Source organism: Hyla sarda, chromosome 2 (genome assembly GCF_029499605.1).
Source record: "Hyla sarda isolate aHylSar1 chromosome 2, aHylSar1.hap1, whole genome shotgun sequence".
In the NCBI taxonomy this organism is placed as follows: Eukaryota; Metazoa; Chordata; class Amphibia; order Anura; family Hylidae; genus Hyla; species Hyla sarda.
Window position 1 is genome coordinate 501,556,562 of NC_079190.1, and position 23,180 is coordinate 501,579,741.

At 46.5% G+C, this 23,180-nt stretch overlaps 2 protein-coding genes across 2 annotated transcripts in view; both read right to left on the minus strand.

Moving 5' to 3' along the window:
- The window catches only part of LOC130357218 (oocyte zinc finger protein XlCOF8.4-like), a 329,282-nt gene that overhangs the window by 299,080 nt on the left and 7,022 nt on the right, over window positions 1-23,180 (minus strand). The gene's annotated exons all lie outside the window — the stretch shown is intronic.
- Window positions 12,869-23,180, minus strand: part of LOC130357214 (gastrula zinc finger protein XlCGF57.1-like) — a 53,621-nt gene continuing 43,309 nt past the window's right edge. Inside the window, exon 3 of the mRNA XM_056559815.1 lies at window positions 12,869-17,515. Within this exon, the coding sequence (XP_056415790.1) occupies window positions 16,062-17,515 (1,454 nt within the window). The 3' untranslated portion in view covers window positions 12,869-16,061. The remainder of the gene's footprint in view (window positions 17,516-23,180) is intronic.

The following is a 23,180-nucleotide window of genomic DNA, read 5'->3' on the forward strand; positions in this document are numbered from 1 at the left end:
TGGCAACCCTGTCATCTGGGTGGTCGTTGATCGTTTTTCCAAAATGGCTCATTTTGTCCCGCTTCCTGGCCTTCCTTCTGTGCCACAGTTGGCGAAGCATTTTTTTCTGCAGATTTTTTGTCTTCACAGGCTTCCCACGCATATCGTCTCGGATAGAGGCGTTCAATTTGTGTCTCAATTTTGGAGAGCACTCTGCAATCAATTAAAGATCAAATTAAATTTCTCGTCCTCCTATCACCCCCAATCCAATGGACAAGTGGAAAGAGTGAATCAGATTCTTGGTGACTACTTGCGACATTTTGTCTCCTCCCGTCAAGATGATTGGGTCGACCTTCTGCCCTGGGCTGAATTCTCGTACAATTTCAAAAATTCTGAATCTTCCTCCAAATCTCCATTCTTTGTGGTGTACAGACGTCAGCCGCTTCCCCCCTCCCCATTCCCACTTCTTCTGGAGTTCCTGCTGTAGATGGGTTGACACAAGACTTCTCCTCTATCTGGAAGGAGACTCAAAAGTTGCTCTTACTGGCCTCATCCCGCATGAAGAGACATGCTGATAAAAAGAGAAGAATTCCTCCTGTCTTTGCCCCCAAACAAAGTGGGGCCCTCTGCCAAATACATCCGTTTCCGTGTCCCTAGCTACAAGCTTGGTCCTCGGTACCTTGGGCCATTTAAAATAAAAAATCAAATCAATTATGTCTCCTACAAGCTCCATCTTCTTTCTTCTCTTCGTATCCCTAACTCTTTCCATGTTTCTCTCCTCAAACCTCTCATACTTAACCGTTATTCTCCCAAGGTCACTGTTCCTGCTCCTGTCTCTGGCTCCTCTGATGTCTTCTCTGTCAAGGAGATCCTCGCCCCCACGGTTGTTCGAGGTAAAAAAAAATATTTTTTGGTTGACTGGGAGAATTGTAATCCTGAGGAAAGGTCCTGGGAACCTGAGGCCAATATTCTGGACAAGGAGCTTATCCACAAATTTCTTGGTTCCAAAAAGAGGGGGAGACCAAAGGGGGGGGGGGGTACTGTAACGCCGAGCGCTCCGGGTCCCGCTCCTCCCGTTCTGATCTGGCTTGCAGCGCCCCGGTCAGACTTGCTGACCGGGAGCGCTGCTCTGTGTCCCCTGGCGGAGATGCGATCCGCGCGACGGGACGTGCCTGCCCGCGGGTCGCATCCCGTTCCTCTCACCTGCCCCGTCCTCCTGCTCAGTCCCGGGGCGTGCGCCGGGTCTCTCAGATTTAAAGGGCCAGTGCACCATTAATTGGTGCCTGGCCCAATCAGTTCCAATCACTCCCTACACTAAATAATCCCACTTCCCCTTCCTGTCCTCGCCGGATCTTTGTTGCCTTGTGCCCTGAGAAAGTGTTTCTGTGTGTTCCCTAGCCTGTGTATCCAGACCCCTTGCCGTTGCCCCTGACTACGAACCTTGCCGCCTGCCTTGACCTTCTGCTCTCCTTGCCTTGTCCCTGTGTACCGCGCCAGTCTCAGCTGTCAGTGAGGTTGAGTCGCTATCGGGTGGAATGACCTGGGGGTTACCTGCCGCAGCAAGTCCATCCCGCTTTGCGGCGGGCTCTGGTGAAAACCAGTAACCTCTTAGATTCCGTTCCCCTGGTAAGGCTCACGCCATCGCCTCACTGACACAGAGGATCCACTCCAGTGCCCTTCCTGCATACCAGTCCAGATCCTGACAACAGACACAGCTTTGAAATTTCTCATCATACCTTCTGCTCATCCCTTGGCATTTTTGCTAATTTTTTTTACAGCTCAGTCACCCATTTAACATTTGTGCAGCCGCTATTTGCTCCACATTCGATCCCCCTCAGATCTTGTGGCCCCCCTTCCTCTACCAATGAGGTCATTTTAACTGCAGCTCTGAACTGTTCTGTCATCTACAAATTACAAAACCCCTCTCAATTTCTCTTTTCCATAGGAAATGTTTCCCTGAAACATTACAGGCACATTTAAATACAGTAAATACAGGCGTTTTCGTCCTTAGCAAAATCTGAATAGTTAACCAACTTAGAATAAAATAATTGTGAGGCTTCAAATTCTCAGGAGAAGTTAAAACAAGAGGTACGGTGCCATGCTTTAGCAGATGGCAACAATCCGCCATCTTCTAATATCCCTTCTAATGAATGTTACATATAGACATCAATTTTTTAATCTTTTCAACATGTTTCTTCCCTTCACGGCACGTGACTAAGTCACGAGCCTCTTCACACCCAGGGAGAGCGAAAGTCTGACTCAACAATTTCAGGAGAAGTGAGGACCGTATATCCTCCCAATCACTGCGATCTCTCAGGAGAATGGCCGAACAAAAGTTGGCAAGTAGCACAAAACAAAAGGGTGTGTACGGGCACAAGAAAAAGTTGACTACTAGAACGACACAAAAGCTAACTGCCGGTACGGAACAAAATATACTCACAGGTACAACTCAAAGATACCTACAGGTACGCCACAAAAGATACCAGGAGTACAGCACAAAGGACGCAAAAAATGCAAACACAAAAGATACCATAGGTACAAACGCAAAAAGTTAATTACACCCTAACCTGCTCGGACCGTCTCCACTGAAGAGATGAAAAGAAAGAAAAAACAAAAATCTATGCGAAACAAAAATCTGAACTAGAATCATAAATCAGACACCAAAATCTAAATCAAAACCAGACTTAAACATCAAAAGGCAAAATTAAAATTTTCTGGATCTCTCACAACTCCCAATTTAGCAAATTCTATAAATATAGACTTAAAGGGGTATTCCGCCCCTAGACATTTTATCCCCTATCCAAAGGATAGGGGATAAGATGTCAGATCGCCGCGGTGCCGCTGCTGTGGACCCCTGGGATCCCCGCTGCGGCACCGCGCTATCATTACTGCACAGAACGAGTTCGCTCTGCACGTAATGATGGGCGGTACAGGGGCCGGAGCATCGTTACATCACGGCTCCGCCCCTCGTGATGTCACGACCCACCCATTTCAATACAAGTCTATGGGAGGGGGCGTGGCGGTCGTCACGCCCCCTCCCATAGACTTGCATTAAGGAAATGGGCCATGATGTCACGAGGGGCGGAGCCATGACGTCACGCTGCTCCATCCCCCATATCGCCCGTCATTATGCACAGAGCGAACTCGGGGGTCCCCAGCAGCGGGACCGCGGCGATCTGACATTTTATACCCTATCCTTTGGATAGGGGATAAAATGTCTAGGGGCGGAATACCCCTTTAAGCAGCAGGCAGTAAGTCACCCGCGACTACAACTCCTTGTGTCAAATTAGACCGCACAGCGGGGAGATCACCTGTCGCTATCGGTCGGTCCTGGAGGGGCGACACAGCCGTCCCACAAGGCTGCCCAAAGACACTGATAAGCTGCAGATTTATAAAGAAATCAGCAGACTTACCGTGCTTCTCATGGAGGGGATCGGGCTCCGATTTTGGGCAGTCCTGGGTCCCCCCGGGCAACGGGCATCACCCCTCCGAAAACCTGGTCTCCCCTCGAGTGCGATCCGAGTCACGGCACCAGCTGTCAAGGAGTGACTCGCAGGTTTAAGCCTCAAATATGATTGACTGCCTCTGTCAATGGCTCTGTATTTGCTGGTCGTCGACACAAAGAAAGAGCACCACACAAAGAGTTGGTACAACTCTCCTTTTCCAGCCGATGAGTTTGTCACACTGGCCAAGGAGTTCTGCTTTATTATATGGAAGTTACATTTGTTTTATACGGTTATCAAAGTGGGAGGTTAATTATCACATCAAACTATTGTGTTACTTTTTGGTCATTTTTGTATATACGCAAAAGCATCTTATTAATATGTATATATAGATATATTTATCATCTGCGTTTGTGATCTAATATTTTCCAGCTTTGATTTGTAGCTTCTCTTTTTCCTTCAACTTTTGCCTTCAGTCTTGACCACAGTGTAGTTCCTTGTTCTAAGCCGGTACTTTCCTGCTGATTCATGCGTCTGATGACAGACTCCATTTTAAAATCAGGCTTAGCATAAACTGATATATGGATTAAGGATAATAAATGTCTTTCAATAATCAATCAATCCTTGTCAGCAGCAGTTAACCCCCCCTTTCCCCATAGGTATAGTAGGCAGCAGTTAACCCCGGTGTACTCCGGCGGAAAGCCATTTTTTTTTAAAATCAACTGTTGCCAGAAAGTTAAACAGATTTGTAAATGACTTCTATTAAAAAATGTTTACCCTTTCAGTACTTATTAGCAGCTGTATGCTACAGAGGAAATTCATAAATTTTTTGTCTGTTCCACAGTGCTCTCTGCTGATGCCCATATCAGGAACTGTCCAGAGCAGGAGAAATTCCCTATAGCAAACCTATTGTTACAGCGTACGCTCCGGTCCCCGTCCCCGGACCGGAGCGTCCGCCCCCTCGGCCTTCTGCCCCGGGTTCCCGGCGTCTCCCGGTCAGTCACACTGACCGGAAGCCCGGGTTCCCTTTTGTCGGGGACGCGGCGGTCGTGACGGCTGTCCCCCGTTTACGCGCCGCGTCCCAGTTCCACTTACCTGGCTCCCCGCTCCTTGCGCCGTCCATCTCTGCCTCCCGGCGCGTGCGGCCCCGCTCTCTAGGACGCGTGCGCCGCCTTCAGTAAATTTAAAGGGCCAGCACACCGGTAATTGGTGCGCTAGTTCCTCACTTCCTCTGCCTCCCCAATAAAAGGCACCTGCCCCTTCCTGCCCTTGCCGGATCTTTGTGCCCTAGTGCCTCTGAGAAAGCGTTCCTATTGTGTGTATTGCCTTGCCTGTTGCTACCGCCTACTCGCCTGTGAACCCTTGCCACCTGCCCTGACCTCTGCTACGTCCGACTACGCTCCTGCCTGCTCCCTGTGTACCACGCCATATCAGCTGCCAGAGAGGTTGAGTTGCTACTGGAGGATACGACCTGGTGATTACTGCCGCAGCAAGACCATCTCCCCTTGCGGCGGGCTCTGGTGAAAACCAGTAACCACTTAGAACCGGTCCTTTGGTACAACCCGCGCCATCGCCTCTCTGGTCCAGAGGATCCACTACCAGTCCTGCCGGTACGTGACAGTAAGATTCGGCCATGGATGTTCCTCTGCCAAGCCTAGCGGACCTCACCTCCATTGTGGCCCAGCAAGGTCAGCAGCTGGCCCGCCATGATGCAGCAGCTCTTGCCTTCTCAGAAACAGCCAGCTCCTCCGCCTGCATCTCCACCGCCTGCAGTTGCCTCCAGTTCCCGAGTCCGTCTATCCCTGCCGGACAAGTATGACGGAGATCCTAAGCAGTGCTGAGGGTTCCTCTCACAGTGCTCTCTCCACCTTGAGCTACTGTCTGACCAGTTTCCTTCCAAGCGAGCCAAGGTAGCCTTTATCCTCAGTCTGCTCTCCGGGAATGCCCTGGGCCTGGGCTACACCGCTGTGAGACCGCGCTGATCCAGCCACCTCCTCCGTCCAGAGCTTCTGCCAAGAGTTCCGGAATGTTTTCAATGAACCGGCCCGGGTTACCTCCGCAGAGACTGCCTTACTTGTCCCAGGGAAACTCTGGGACAATGGAACAATGATGCCCTTTGTGCCACATTCAAGAAGGGACTTAATAGTGAAGTAAAGGACGTTCTGGCTGCACGTGAACTACCTTCCACCCTTACTGACCTCATCTTGCTGGCCACTAGAATAGACAAGCGTTTCACCGAGAGACGGGAGGAACTTCTTCTAGAAAAAGCTCTACCTAGACGCTACCCTCGTCTGTCTCCCGTTTTCCAGCGTCCACCTCAACCTCTTTCCGGGCCTCCCGCTGTGGAAGCCATGCAGGTGGATCAGTCACGCCTGACTCCGCAAAAACGAAGCCGTCGCAGAGACGAGAACCTATGTCTGTACTGCGCCAGTACTGAGCACTTCCTACGAGACTGTCCTCTCCGTCCACCGCGTTCGGGAAACGCTTGCACCTAGTAAAAGTGGGAGATGCGTTGCTAGGTGTAGATTCATCCTCTCCACGTCTCATCATACCCTTGCAGTTGTTCATCTCTTCCAAGTCCTCTTTCTTCGCTTCCGCCTTCTTGGATTCCGGTTCAGCTGACAACTTCATTCATGCTTCCTTGGTTGACAAGTACCATATTCCAGTAACCCGTCTACCTAAGCCGTTCCTCATTTCTACAGTTAACGGTGAGAGACTCTCTACCACGGTGCAGTTCCGTACCCAGCCTCTGCAGATGGACATTGGAATATTCCATAGCGAAACCTTAGAGTTCTTTGTCCTCCCTTTCTGCTCCTCCGAACTCCTCCTGGGTCTGCCGTTTCTACAACGACATTGTCCCGTCCTGAATTGGACCTCCGGTGAAATCCTGCATTGGGGCTCCTCTTGTTCTGGCCGTTGTCTCAAGCCTCCTCCTGTCAAACTGGTCCCGCAAGTCGCTCCGCCTCCTGGTCTGCCCAAGCCGTACAATTCTTTTGTGGATGTCTTCTGCAAGAAGCAAGCTGGGGTCCTTCCTCCTCACAGACCTTATGACTGTCCTATTGACCTGGTGCCCGGTTCGACCCCACCACAGGGTAGGATCTATCCTCTCTCACCTCCTGAGACTCTTGCCATGTCTGACTATATTCGTGAGAATCTAAAGAGAGGATGTATTAGAAAGTCTTCCTCCCCTGCTGGAGCAGGGTTTTTCTTTGTGACTAAGAAGGACGGTTCTCTCCGTCCCTGCATTGACTACAGAGGACTTAATAAGATCACCATCAAGAACCGTTATCCTCTGCCTCTAATTTTGGAACTATTTGATCGCCTCTGAGGGGCAAAGATCTTCACCAAATTGGACCTACGAGGGGCCTATAATTTGATCAGCATCCGAGAGGGGGACGAGTGGAAGACCGCCTTCAACACAAGGAACGGGCACTTTGAGTATCTGGTGATGCCCTTCGGCCTTTGTAATGCACCTGCCGTCTTCCAGGAATTTGTCAACGACATCTTCAGAGACCTACTCTATACCTGCGTGGTCGTATACTTGGATGGCATCCTCATCTCTTCCTCCAATTGGATTCAACATCGGGTCCATGTGCGACAAGTTCTCACCCGCCTTAGGAGCAATCGCCTATACGCCAAACTTGAGAAATGACTGGTCCTCCCTGCCTTTCCTGGGATACATTATCTCAGCCCAAGGACTTCAAATGGATCCAGACAGGCTCTCTGCGGTACTGGATTGGCCACGCCCCTCTGGACTCCGATCCATACAAAGATTTCTGGACTTTGCTTATTACCACAGACAGTTTATTCCGCAGTATTCCACTCTCGTGGCTCCTATCGTGGCTTTAACAAAAAAAGGAGCCAACCCCAAATCTTGGCCTTCTCAAGCCGAAGAAGCCTTCCAGTCACTGAAAGCTGCCTTTGCCTCTGCACCGGTTCTCTCTAGGCCAGATTCCACCAAGCCTTTCTCTCTCGAAGTGGATGCCTCCTCGGTGGGGGCTGGAGCTGTCCTTACCCAAAAGTCTCCCGGGGGCAAAACAGTAACTTGTGGCTTCTTTTCTAAAACATTCTCCCCTGCAGAGAGAAACTACTCGATTGGAGACAGAGAACTGCTGGCCATTAAATTGGCATTGGAGGAATGGAGGCATTTACTCGAGGGCACCTCACACCCTGTGAACATCTTCACTGATCACAAGAACTTGGTTTATCTCCAGTCCGCCCAGCGACTAAATTCCCGCCAAGCTCGATGGTCCTTGTTCTTCGTCCACTTTAATTTTGAAATCCATTTCCATCCTGCATGCAAGAGCAGATGCTCTGTCTCGCTCTTCTGATGTAGTGGGCGATGAACTAACACCTCAACATATTATCCCACCTGAACGGCTGATTGCCGTAGCTCCCGTGGACCTGCATCTTCTTCCTCCCGGCAAATCTTATGTACCACCACGTCAGCGGTTGCAGGTACTCAAGTGGGGCTACTCTTCTCTTTTTGCCGGGCATCCAGGGATACAAAAATCCCTTCAGCTGATCTCCCAAAGATACTGGTGGCCATCTCTGGAGAAGGATGTCTCAGACTTTGTCCACGCCTGTGTGATTTGCGCCCGGGATAACTCGCCCCGTCAGAAACCAGCGGGTCTTCTCTTGCATCTGCCCGTTCCTGCAAGGCCCTGGTCTCACATTGCCATGGACTTTGTTACAGACCTTCCCTCCTCCAATGGCATGGCTGTTATCTGGGTTGTGGTAGATCGCTTCTCCAAAATGTTCCAAGGTTCCAAGCTACAAGTTGGGTCCTCGCTACTTGGGACCCTACAAAATCAACAGTCGGATTAATCAGGTCTCCTACCAGCTCCATCTTCCTCCCTCCGAATCCATAACTCTTTCCATGTCTCCCTTCTTAAACCTGCTGTCTTCAACCGTTTCTCTCCCAAGCTTTTCTCTCCCACCCCTGTTGCCGGTACCTCCGGGGGGGGGGGGGGGGGTACTGTTACAGCGTGCGCTCCGGTCCCCGTCCCCGGACCAGAGCGTCCGCCCCCTCGGCCTTCTGCCTCGGGAGCCCGGGTTCCCTTGTGTCGGGGACGCGGCTGTCGTGACGGCTGGCCCCCGTTCACACGCCGTATCCCAGTTCTACTTACCTGGCTCCCCGCTCCTTGCGCCGTCCATCTCTGCCCCTAGAGAGCGGGGCCGCGCGTGTCGCCTTCAGTAAATTTAAAGGGCTAGCGTGCACCGGCCCCTTCCTGCACTTGCCGGATCTTTGTGCCCTAGTGCCTCTGAGAAAGCGTTCCTATTGTGTGTATTGCTTTGTCTGTTGCCGAACCCGTTGCTACCACCTACTCGCCTGTGAACCCTTGCCGCCTGCCCTGACCTCTGCTACGTCCGACTACGCTCCTGCCTGCTCCCTGTGTACCACGCCATATCAGCTGCCAGAGAGGTTGAGTTGCTACTGGAGGATACGACCTGGTGGTTACCGCCGCAGCAAGACCATCTCCCCTTGCGGTGGGCTCTGGTGAAAACCAGTAACCACTTAGAACTGGTCCTCTGGTACAACCCGCGCCATCGCCTCTCTGGTTAAGAGGAAACACTACCAGTCCTGCCGGTACGTGACACCTATGCTGCTCTGCACAGTTCCTGACACGGACAGAGATGTCAGCAGAGAGCATTGTGGACAAGAAAAAAAAATTAAAAAATAAAAGAATTTCATCTGTAGCATACAGCTGCTAATAACTACTGAAAGGGTTGAGATTTTTAAATAGAAGTAATTTACAAATCTGGTTAACTTTCTGGCACCAGTTCATTTAAAAAAAAAAGTTTTCCATTCAACTTTAATTTTTGTATTTGCATGTTGTTGGTTTACATTTTTTTTTTTGCAGGGTTATGTAGGTGGTATAAATACAGAAGTAGACTTGTTATGGAAGATGATCTTCGTTGTGCTCTTGAAAAGACTGCGCCGAGAATTTCTGATCTGGTGAAAATTAAGCAACCTCAACCTTCGCACTGACTTTAGCTTTTTACGCATAATATTAAGACTGTTACCCATGCTACACCATGCTTCAAGACAAAACTTCATTTATTTGTAATTAGAAATAAATAATTCACAATATATAATTACATATTGTTTTTGTGATTAAAGGGGTTATCCAGGGATCGAAAAACAGATCAATTTTCTTTCAAAGACTATTTTTATTTTTGCATTTTCGTTTTATCCTCTTTGCCTTCTAATAATCATAACTCTTTTATATTTTCATCCACAGACCCATATGAGGCTTGTTTTTTGTGCAACTAATTGTCCTTTGTAATGCTATCACTCATCTTACCATAAAATGTATGGCACAACCAAAAATTTTTTTATTTGTGTGGAGACATTGAAAATTAAACAGCAATTATGCAAATTTTGGATGGTTTCGCTTTCACTCTGTACACTTTATGGTAAAAATTATGTTTTCTTTATTCTGTGGGTCAATACGATTAAAATAACACCCATGTTTCTTCTCTATTATTATACTACTATCTCAAACTTTTTAGCCAAATTAGTATGTTTAAAACCACAAATTTTTGACCACCTATAACTTTCTAATTTTTCCATATATGGGGCTGTATGTGGATTTTTTTTTACATTCACGCCTTTCACTTTATGAATCATTAACATTATATTTTGATATTTAATACATTTACGCATGCGGTGATACCAAATATGCTTCTTAATTTTTTTACGCTTTTTTGGAGTAAAATAGGATAAAAAGGGAGGATATTCTTGCCATTTTTTTAAAAACTTATTTTAACTTTTTTCACACTTTTTATGTTCCCATAGGGGACTATTTATAGAAATCATTTGATTGCCAATACAGGTCGGAGCTAGGCATAGGCATAGCACTAATCAGTATTATTAGCGATCTTCTGCTCAAACTCAGACCAGAAGACCCCTGAATAGGGGCGGAGGCAGGTTAGGGGACCTCCGTCTGCCATTTTGGATGATCGGATCCCCGTGGCAGTGCCGCGGGCGATCCGATTATCCAATATAACGCCCAGATTGCTGCAGATGCAGTGTTCTGTATTGATCACAGTATCTGAGGGGTAAATGGCGTACATCATCGGCGGGTCCTTGACTGCCGTGCATGATGCGAGCACTGGTCCTGTACTCGCATCATGTACAGAATGTAAATGTATGTCCTGATGCATTAAGTACCAGGGCACCAGGACGTACATTTACATCCTATGTCGTTGTCACGATCACACCCTTCTCCAAAATGGCTCACTTTGTACCTCTCTCCAGTCTACCTTCTGCACCCATGTTAGCCAAACTATTCTTCCAACACATCTTTCGTTTCCATGGCCTCCCCGAACATATCGTCTCGGATCGTGGGGTACAATTTGTCTCCAAGTTCTGGAGGGCCATTTGTGGGCAATTTGGGATCAAATTGGACTTCTCTTCTTCCTACCACCCTCAGTCCAACGGCCAAGTAGAACGGGTGAATCAAATTTTGGGCGACTATCTGCGCCACTTTGTATCCTCCCGCCATGACAATTGGGTGGACCTCCTTCCCTGGGCGGAATTTTCTTACAATTACAAACAATCCTCTGCTACTAATAAGTCTCCTTTTTTTGTAGTTTTTGGCCGACATCCTCTTCCACCTCTGCCGCAGTCTTCCACCCCTTCTTCTGTACCTGCTGTTGACAATCTAGTACTGGACTTTTCCACCATCTAGCATGATACTCAAACGGCTCTCCTCAAGGCATCTGCTCGTATGAAGGTCCAAGCCGACCAGAGACGCAGAGCTCCTCCGGAATTCCGCCCAGGTCACAAGGTTTGGCTCTCCTCGAAATACATCCAATTCAAGGTTCCAAGCTACAAGTTGGGTCCTCGCTACTTGGGACCCTACAAAATCAACAGTCGGATTAATCAGGTCTCCTACCAGCTCCATCTTCCTCCCTCCGAATCCATAACTCTTTCCATGTCTCCCTTCTTAAACCTGCTGTCTTCAACCGTTTCTCTCCCAAGCTTTTCTCTCCCACCCCTGTACCTCCGGGGGGGGGGGTACTGTTACAGCGTGCGCTCCGGTCCCCGGACCAGAGCGTCCGCCCCCTCGGCCTTCTGCCTCGGGAGCCCGGGTTCCCTTGTGTCGGGGACGCGGCTGTCGTGACGGCTGGCCCCCGTTCACACGCCGTATCCCAGTTCTACTTACCTGGCTCCCCGCTCCTTGCGCCGTCCATCTCTGCCCCTAGAGAGCGGGGCCGCGCGTGTCGCCTTCAGTAAATTTAAAGGGCTAGCGTGCACCGGCCCCTTCCTGCCCTTGCCGGATCTTTGTGCCCTAGTGCCTCTGAGAAAGCGTTCCTATTGTGTGTATTGCTTTGCCTGTTGCCGAACCCGTTGCTACCACCTACTCGCCTGTGAACCCTTGCCGCCTGCCCTGACCTCTGCTACGTCCGACTACGCTCCTGCCCGCTCCCTGTGTACCACGCCATATCAGCTGCCAGAGAGGTTGAGTTGCTACTGGAGGATACGACCTGGTGGTTACCGCCGCAGCAAGACCATCTCCCCTTGCGGTGGGCTCTGGTGAAAACCAGTAACCACTTAGAACTGGTCCTCTGGTACAACCCGCGCCATCGCCTCTCTGGTTAAGAGGAAACACTACCAGTCCTGCCAGTACGTGACACCTATGCTGCTCTGCACAGTTCCTGACACGGACAGAGATGTCAGCAGAGAGCATTGTGGACAAGAAAAAAAAAATAAAAAATAAAAGAATTTCATCTGTAGCATACAGCTGCTAATAACTACTGAAAGGGTTGAGATTTTTAAATAGAAGTAATTTACAAATCTGGTTAACTTTCTGGCACCAGTTCATTTAAAAAAAAAAGTTTTCCATTCAACTTTAATTTTTGTATTTGCATGTTGTTGGTTTACATTTTTTTTTTTTGCAGGGTTATGTAGGTGGTATAAATACAGAAGTAGACTTGTTATGGAAGATGATCTTCGTTGTGCTCTTGAAAAGACTGCGCCGAGAATTTCTGATCTGGTGAAAATTAAGCAACCTCAACCTTCGCACTGACTTTAGCTTTTTACGCATAATGTTACAAAATGTAGCAATGTAGTTTATTGTTGTTATATTAAGACTGTTACCCATGCTACACCATGCTTCAAGACAAAACTTCATTTATTTGTAATTAGAAATAAATAATTCACAATATATAATTACATATTGTTTTTGTGATTAAAGGGGTTATCCAGGGATCGAAAAACAGATCAATTTTCTTTCAAAGACTATTTTTATTTTTGCATTTTCGTTTTATCCTCTTTGCCTTCTAATAATCATAACTCTTTTATATTTTCATCCACAGACCCATATGAGGCTTGTTTTTTGTGCAACTAATTGTCCTTTGTAATGCTATCACTTATCTTACCATAAAATGTATGGCACAACCCAAAAATTTTTTATTTGTGTGGAGACATTGAAAATTAAACAGCAATTATGCAAATTTTGGATGGTTTCGCTTTCACTCTGTACACTTTATGGTAAAAATTATGTTTTCTTTATTCTGTGGGTCAATACGATTAAAATAACACCCATGTTTCTTCTCTATTATTATACTACTATCTCAAACTTTTTAGCCAAATTAGTATGTTTAAAACCACAAATTTTTGACCACCTATAACTTTCTAATTTTTCCATATATGGGGCTGTATGTGGATTTTTTTTTACATTCACGCCTTTCACTTTATGAATCATTAACATTATATTTTGATATTTAATACATTTACACATGCGGTGATACCAAATATGCTTCTTAATTTTTTTACGCTTTTTTGGAGTAAAATAGGATAAAAAGGGAGGATATTCTTATCTTACTATTTATAGAAATCATTTGATTGCCAATACAGGTCGGAGCTAGGCATAGGCATAGCACTAATCAGTATTATTAGCGATCTTCTGCTCAAACTCAGACCAGAAGACCCCTGAATAGGGGCGGAGGCAGGTTAGGGGACCTCCGTCTGCCATTTTGGATGATCGGATCCCCGTGGCAGTGCCGCGGGCGATCCGATTATCCAATATAACGCCCAGATTGCTGCAGATGCAGTGTTCTGTATTGATCACAGTATCTGAGGGGTAAATGGCGTACATCATCGGCGGGTCCTTGACTGCCGTGCATGATGCGAGCACTGGTCCTGTACTCGCATCATGTACAGAATGTAAATGTATGTCCTGATGCATTAAGTACCAGGGCACCAGGACGTACATTTACATCCTATGTCGTTGTCACGATCACACCCTTCTCCAAAATGGCTCACTTTGTACCTCTCTCCAGTCTACCTTCTGCACCCATGTTAGCCAAACTATTCTTCCAACACATCTTTCGTCTCCATGGCCTCCCCGAACATATCGTCTCGGATCGTGGGGTACAATTTGTCTCCAAGTTCTGGGATCAAATTGGACTTCTCTTCTTCCTACCACCCTCAGTCCAACGGCCAAGTAGAACGGGTGAATCAAATTTTGGGTGGCTATCTGCGCCACTTTGTATCCTCCCGCCATGACAATTGGGTGGACCTCCTTCCGTGGGCGGAATTTTCTTACAATTACAAACAATCCTCTGCTACTAACAAGTCTCCTTTTTTTGTAGTTTTTGGCCGACATCCTCTTCCACCTCTGCCGCAGTCTTCCACCCCTTCTTCTGTACCTGCTGTTGACAATCTAGTACTGGACTTTTCCACCATCTAGGATGATACTCAAACGGCTCTCCTCAAGGCATCTGCTCGAATGAAGGTCCAAGCCGACAAGAGACGCAGAGCTCCTCCGGAATTCCGCCCAGGTGACAAGGTTTGGCTCTCCTCGAAATACATCCGATTCAAGGTTCCAAGCTACAAGTTGGGTCCTCGCTACTTGGGACCCTATAAAATCAAGAGTCGGATTAATCAGGTCTCCTATCAGCTCCATCTTCCTCCCTCCCTCCGAATCCATAACTCTTTCCATGTCTCCCTTCTTAAACCTGCTGTCTTCAACCATTTCTCTCCCAAGCTTATGGCAGAGCCGTGAACACACACCATTGAGTCTAGCATTGTTTTAAATATATATCTGCCTTCTTTGGAGGGAAACTCCATCCCCCCCCTCCCCTCTGATCCCAGGTGGGGCATCTCCCTTCCTGACCCCTTATCTCTTTGATTATATGATGAGACCGGAGTGCACAACTTCAAAGACCACACAGCCAGACCCCCAATAAAATGCAATACACAAAAAACAAAGGATGCACTGTCTGAATGACCCCTCACCCATGTCTTAGTTTATACACAGATAAAATTATAAAACACATGTATGTTTCCATAATCAGGCCATGGGCCTGACAGTCGTTAAGGGGTTAATTACTCTGCTTTAATTATGTTCAGTTTGTAACAATGAAAATACATGAAGCAAATCAGATATTTACATTACGATTCATAACAGGAGCAAAATTACAGTGAAGTAGCAATGAAAATAATTTTATGGTTTGGGGGTCACCACAACATGAGGAACCGTATCAAAGGGTCGCGGCATTAGAAGGATGAGAACCACTACTCTGGAGCATATAGCAGCTGATAAGTACTGGAAGGATTAAGATTTTTAATTAGAAATAATTTACAAATCTGTAGAAGTTTTTGTCACCAGTTTTTGTGCCGCCATCTGTACTTTTTATCGATACCATATTTGCATATATAAAAATTTAATAAAATGTGACAAAAAAAAACAGCATTTTTGGACTTTTTTCATTCACCGTACGGGATAATTAACATTATATTTTGAAAGTACGGAGATTTACACATGCGGCGATACCAAATATGTTTATAAAATGCTTTTTGGGGGTAAAATGGGAAAAACTGACAATTTTCATTTTTATTGGGGGAGGGGATTTTTTTATTTTTATTTATTTTTTATATTTTTTACACTTTTCAACTTTTTTTTTATTTTTATTTTTTTACACTTTTTATGTTCCCATAGGGGACTATCTATAGCAATCCTTTGATTGCTAATACTGTTCAGTGCTATGTATAGGACATAGCACTGATCAGTATTATCTGTGATCTTCTGCTCTGGTCTTCTCGATCTCAGAGCAGAGCAGAAGACCCCGGGAGACGGCCGGAGCCAGGTGAGGGGACCTCCGTCCGCCATGCTGGATGATCAGATCACCGCAGCAGCAGCGCTGCGGGCGATCCGATCATCCATTTAAAGTACCGCACTGCCGTAGATGCCATGATCTGTATTGAACACGGCATCTGAGGTGTTAATGGCGGAAAAAACGCACGATTGCGGATGTCGGCCATTACCGGCGGGTCCCCTGCTGCTACTAGCAGCCGGAACCTGCCGTGTATGACGCGAGCACCGTTCCGATGCTCACAGTCATTCACAGAACTTAAATGTACGTCCTGGTGCGGGATGTCCCACCAAACCAGGACATGCATTTACGTCCGTGGTCGTTAAGGGGTTAACAATATGTCTTACTAATACATTTTCCACATTCTGAACATGGATATGACATCTTCTTTATGTTTGTCCTCATGTATACAGATGAATTTGACTTTTGGTTAAAACATTAGCCATATACTGTATATGACAACGGTTTCTCTCCTGTGTGATTTCTCAGATGTTTTACAAGCCTTGAGTTACGACTAAAACACTTCACACATTACGGACATGAAAATGGCTTCTCTCCTGTGTGAGTTCTCAAATGATGCACAAGATTTGATTTTTGACTAAAACACTTTGCACATTTCGGACATGAAAATGGCTTCTCCCCTGTGTGAGTTCTCATATGTTCCACAAGCGTTCCTTTAATTCTAAAACATTTCCCACATTCCGGACATGAAAATGGCTTCTCTCCTGTGTGAGTTCTCAGATGTTCCACAAGAGTTGCTTTAAATCTAAAACATTTCCCACATTCCGGACATGAAAATGGCTTCTCTCCTGTGTGAGTTCTCAGATGTGTTACAAGATATGATTTATGTCTAAAACACTTCGCACATTCTGGGCATGAAAATGGTTTCTCCTCTGTGTGAGTTCTCATATGATCCACAAGAGATTCTTTTCTAGTAAAACTCTTCACACATTCCGGACATGAAAATGGCTTCTCTCCTGTGTGAGTTTTCATATGTTCCACAAGAGTTTCTTTAAATCTAAAACATTTCACACATTCCGGACATGAAAATGGTCTCTCTTCTGTGTGAGTTTTCAGATGTTGTACAAGATGTGATTTTTTCCTAAAACTCTTCACACACTCCGGACATGAATATGGCTTCTCTCCTGTGTGAGTTCTCATATGATCCACAAGAGATAATTTCCTAGTAAAACACTTCACACATTCCGGACATGAAAATGGCTTCTCTCCTGTGTGACTTCTCAGATGTTTTACAAGATTTGATTTATTACTAAAACACTTCACACATTCTGAGCATGAAAATGGTTTCTCCTCTGTGTGAGTTTTCATATGACCCACAAGATGCACTTTCCTAGTAAAACACTTCACACATTCCGGACATGAAAATGGCTTCTCTCCTGTGTGAGTTCTCATATGATCCACAAGATATGATTTATTAATAAAACACTTTACACATTCCGGACATGAAAATGGCTTCTCTCCTGTGTGACTTCTCATATGTTCCACGAGTTGTGATTTATTCGTAAAACACTTTACACATTCTGGACAGGAAAATGGCTTCTCTCCTGTGTGAGTTCTCATATGTTTTTCAAGATTAGATTTTTGACTAAAACACTTGACACATTCTGGACATGAAAATGGCTTCTCTCCTGTGTGAGTTCTCAGATGTGTTACAAGATGTGATTTATTACTAAAACACTTCACACATTCTGGACATGACAATGGCTTCTCTCCTGTGTGAGTTCTCATATGTTTTACAAGATTTGATTTATTACTAAAACACTTCGCACATTCTGGACATGACAATGGCTTCTCTCCTGTGTGAGTTTTCCGATGTTTTACAAGATATGATTTATTACTAAAACACTTCGCACATTCCGGACATGAAAATGGTTTCTCTCCTGTGTGAGTTCTCATATGATGCACAAGATATACTTTCGTAGTAAAATACTTCATACATTCTGGACATGAAAATTGCTTCTTTCCTGTGTGAGATAAATGTTCAAATAAATAAAATGAGCAAAACACAATACAGTAAACACATCTAGATAACAGAATCACTTATTTCTAGGTGCACACGGAGGGGGAGATTTATCAATATGTGTCAGTGTGCAGCCACTTCACAGCATTTATTTTTTGTGTTTTTGGCTTAGGTGCACCAAATTTATCAAAACTGAGTGAGGTTTGATACATTTTGCACAAATTTGAAATCAACTCAGAACTTGCTGTAGGATGTCATTTTTCTAAGGCAAGGTAGACGTAGAATTAATTTGCAATTTTTTAAACGTATGTGCAATATTTTTGCGCCGTTTGAAAAAAGACACAGGTAATATACCTCATCCACTGCATAGTCAAGAATGAAGCACTGCAGTTCATGGTAACTTTTGCCAAAGTTTACTATTTTAAAATTGCTCCAAGTGTTTGTGCAAAAACTAACTGTGCAAAAATTTTGCACCAAATTTCAGCCAATAAAATGTCAGGAAGGCAATGATTAATATTCCCCAGAAAGTATCAAGTAAAGCCATGTATAAATAACAAAACAACATGTAGTCATATAAAGTAAACAAAATCTACCAAAATTGCCAAGTTGGTATTTGAAGGAAATGTGCAGATTTGTGGTCAGTTCAAATGATACGGCACAATTGAGTTCCAAATATAGGTGACTTATTCACTCAATAGCCACTACACCATAGAGCTCCATGTAAACTCAGCAGCAACTTAAATCGACATGTGTGTAGGGCATACAAATGCTGACCGCACGCCAAGTAAAACAATGAGAAAAATTGGAAAATTCTTCCGGATTTATTTTTCCTTTATCATTTTATTCATATTGCACTTCAGATCGTCTTGAAAAGACTAAATAGCAGCATATTTAGCAGCAGAATTAGACAGCATAAGCAGTAGTTCCACCAGTCATGGCACAACGTTTCAGGGACGAACCCCCTTATTCATGCGCATTGACTTCTGGTAGCATGAACAGGTAAGTGTTACGCTGAGCGCTCCGGGTCCCTGCTCCTCCCCGAAGCGCTCGCGGCGTTTCTCTCCCTGCAGCGCCCCGGTCAGACCCGCTGACCGGGAGCGCTGCACTGACATTGCCGGCGGGGATGCGATTCGCATAGCGGGACGCGCCCGCCCGCGAATCGCATCCCAAGTCACTTACCTGTCCCGGTCCCCGGCTGTCATGCTCTGGCGGGCGCGGCTCCGCTCTCTAGGGCGCGCGCGCGCCAGCTCTCTGAGATTTAAAGGGCCAGTGCACCAATGATGGTGCCTGGCCCAATCACCATGATTAGCTTGCACCTGTTCCATGCTCATATAACCTCACTTCCTCTGCACTTCCTTGCCGGATCTTGTTGCCCTTGTGCCTAGAGAAAGCTACTCTGTGTTTACCACTACTGTGTTTCTGACCCTCTGCTATCACCATTGACTACCTAGCCGCCTGCCCCGACCTTCTGCTACGTCTGACCTTGCTCTTGTCTACTCGCTTGTACCGTGCTTATCTCAGCAGTCAGAGAGGTTGAGCCGTTGCCAGTGGATACGACCTGGTTGCTACCGCCGCTGCAAGACCATCCCGCTTTGCGGCGGGCTCTGGTGAATACCAGTAGCAACTTAGAACCGGTCCACCGACACGGTCCACGCCAATCCCTCTCTGGCACAGAGGATCCACCTCCAGCCTGCCGAATCGTGACAGTAGATCCGGCCATGGATCCCGCTGAGGTTCCCCTGCCAGTTGTCGCTGACCTCACCACGGTGGTCGCCCAGCAATCCCGACAGATCGCCCATCTAAGTCACCAGCTGTCGCAAGTGTCCACCATGGTACAGCAATTTCAGTCGCAGCTACAGCAACTGCAACAGCAGCTATCATCTCCTCCGCCAGCTCCTGCACCTCCTCCGCAGCGAGTGGCGCTCCTAACCTCCGCTTGTCCCTGCCGGACAAATTTGATGGGGACTCTAGACTCTGCCGTGGTTTTCTGTCACAATGTTCCCTACATTTGGAGATGTTGTCGGACCAATTTCCTACAGAACGGTTGAAGGTGGCTTTCGTGGTCAGTCTCCTGTCTGGGAAGGCTTTGTCTTGGGCCACACCGCTCTGGGACTGCGATGACCCTGTCACCGCCACTGTACACTCCTTCTCTGAGGTTCGCAGTGTCTTCGAGGAACCAGCCCGAGGTTCTTCTGCCGAGACTGCCCTGTTGAACCTGGTCCAGGGTAATTCTTCAGTAGGCGAGTACGCCATCCGATTTCGTACTCTCGCTTCCGAATTATCTTGGAACCAGGAGGCTCTCTGCGCGACCTTTAAAAAAGGCCTATCCAGTAACATCAAAGATGTGCTGGCCGCACGAGAGATTCCTGCCAACCTGCATGAACTTATCCATTTGGCCACCCGCATTGACATGCGTTTTTCGGAAAGACACCAGGAACTCCGCCAGGAAAAAGACCTTAATCCCTGGGCACCTCTCTCACGGTATCCCTTGCAATCTACCCCTGTGCCTCCCGCCGAGGAGCCTATGCAAGTAGATCGGTCTCGCCTGACTCTTGAAGAGAGGTCTCGCCGTAGGGATAAAAATCTATGTCTGTACTGCGCTAGTACCGAACATTTCTTGGTGGATTGCCCTATTCGTCCTCCACGTCTGGAAAATGCACGCACGCAACCTGCTCATGTGGGCCTGGCGTCTCTGGGTACGGAGTCTGCTTCTCCATGTCTCACTGTGCCCGTACGGATTTCTCCTTCTGCCAACTCCTCCTTCTCTGCCGTGGCCGTCTTGGACTCTGGTTCTTCTGGAAATTTTATTCTGGCCTCTTTGCTTGATAGGTACTGCATCCCGGTGACCCGTCTCATCAAGCCGCTCCACATTTCTTCAGTCAACGGAGTCAAGTTGCACTGCACTGTGCGTTATCGCACAGTGCCCCTGCTTATGAACATTGGACCACATCTCGAGAAGATTGAATTTTTGGTTTTGCCCGGCTGCACATCTGAAGTCCTTCTCGGTCTGCCATGGCTCCAGCATCAATCTCCTACCCTTGACTGGACCACCGGGGAGATCAAGAATTGGGGTCCTGCTTGCCTCAAGAAATGCCTCACTTCTGCTCCCAGCCCCGCCTGTCAAGCCTCAGTGTCTCCTCCTGTGCCTGATCTCCCCGAGGCTTATCAGGACTGTGCCGTGCCTCCTCATAGCCCCCGTCCTGGTGACACTCTGCCCCGTGCCAAGCCTCACCCTCTGCCCCCCCTCCCCATTCCCACTCCTTCTGGACTATCTGCCGTGCATGGGCATACCCAGGACTTCTTTCGCTGTCCCCCGGAGGGAGACTCTACAGTTGCTCCCGATGTCCTCGTCCTGTGTGGAGCGACATCCCAACAAAAAGAGGGGGAGACCTAAGGGGGGGGGTACTGTTACGCTGAGCGCTCCGGGTCCCTGCTCCTCCCCGAAGCGCTTGCGGCGTTTCTCTCCCTGCAGCGCCCCGGTCAGACCCGCTGACCGGGAGCGCTGCACTGACATTGCCGGCGGGGATGCGATTCGCATAGCGGGACGCGCCCGCCCGCGAATCGCATCCCAAGTCACTTACCTGTCCCGGTCCCCGGCTGTCATGCTCTGGCGCGCGCGGCTCCGCTCTCTAGGGCGCGCGCGCGCCAGCTCTCTGAGATTTAAAGGGCCAGTGCACCAATGATGGTGCCTGGCCCAATCTCCCTGATTAGCTTGCACCTGTTCCATGCTCATATAACCTCACTTCCTCTGCACTTCCTTGCCGGATCTTGTTGCCCTTGTGCCTAGAGAAAGCTACTCTGTGTTTACCACTACTGTGTTTCTGACCATCTGCTATCACCATTGACTACGAACCTAGCCGCCTGCCCTGACCTTCTGCTACGTCTGACCTTGCTCTTGTCTACTCCCTTGTACCGTGCTTATCTCAGCAGTCAGAGAGGTTGAGCCGTTGCCAGTGGATACGACCTGGTTGCTACCGCCGCTGCAAGACCATCCCGCTTTGCGGCGGGCTCTGGTGAATACCAGTAGCAACTTAGAACCGGTCCACCGACACGGTCCACGCCAATCCCTCTCTGGCACAGAGGATCCACCTCCAGCCTGCCGAATCGTGACAGTAAGTAAGACATCCACACCAGCTTGTAATTAGACTAGCTGGACATCGTTGTAACTTGCACATTAATTCTAAAAATTATTTTAAACAGCAGGCAGTGCATAGTGTGGAACTTACAAAAAGACATTAAAGCTACATTGTTCATTCATACCTTTCGGTATTAATGTTTCGAGTTCTGTAATCCAAAACGCTTCACGTTGAAGCAAGCGCTTTTGATTAAGATTCTCATTCGTGTGAACAGTAACCTGTTGCCACCGTAATTCTGAAATTTGCTGACCATATTGTTGAAAGTGCCGTGCAACCGTGGTTTCTCCGTATTTATTAAATGTTACATCTGTTTCATGTTGTTCATTTGTTTTCATTTTTTAAGGCTTTTCTGATTGCAGCTTTATGTTCAATTAAACGTGTTTTAATATTTCTTGGGTAAAATGACTGATATCATTATAAACTAGAATTGGTGGCGCAAAAAATAAGCCATAATACAGATTTTTAGGTGCAAAATTTAAAGAGTTATGATTTTTTTTTAAACGAAAGAGCAAAAACCGAAAAACGCCCGGTCCTTAAGGGGTTAAACGTGTAACATTTGCCGCACGAGCATTTTAACAAATAAATTACATTACTCGAGCTGCAAGTAAAAAAGCCTCTAATATTTATTTTATGTCCTTTTGTAGGATGATGAATTATATCACCCTTGATGATGTTACTACTTATAATTAATTAAAAGTGATATTACTGTAAAGAAGAAAGGTAGACAAACATTTCTTGCATCTCGTAGACAGGGGACGTTTCCATGTCTAACATGTACAAATTGTAGTAACATCATCACGGGTGATATAATTCATCATCCTACAAAAGGACATAAAATAAATATTAGAGGCTTTTTTAATTGCAGCTCGAGTCATGTAATTTATTTGTTAAAATGCCCGTGCGGCAAATGCTACATTGGACAAACTTCAAGAAGTATTAAAACACGTTTAATCCCTTAACCCCTTAAGGACCAGGCCATTTTACACCTTAAGGTCCAGAGCGTTTTTTGCAAATCTGACCACTGTCACTTTAAACATTAATAACTCTGGAATGCTTTTACTTATCATTCTGATTCCGAGATTGTTTTTTTGTGACATATTCTACTTTAACTTAGTGGTAAAAATTTTATGGTAACTTGCATCCTTTCTTGGTGAAAAATCCCCAAATTTGATGAAAAAAATGAAAATTTAGCATTTTCTAACTATGAAGCTCTCTGCTTGTAAGGAAAATGGATATTCAAAATATATATTTTTTGGGTTCACATATACAATATGTCCACTTTATGTTTGCATCATAAAATTTATGAGTTTTTACTTTTGGAAGACACCAGAGGGCTTCAAAGTTCAGCAGTAATTTAGAAATTTTTCACAAAATTTTCAAACTCGCTATTTTTCATGGACCAGTTCAGGTTTGAAGTGGATTTGAAGGGTCTTCATATTAGAAATACCCCATAAAAGACCCCATTATAAAAAACTACACCCCCCAAAGTATTCAAAATGACATTCAGTAAGTGTATTAACCCTTTAGGTGTTT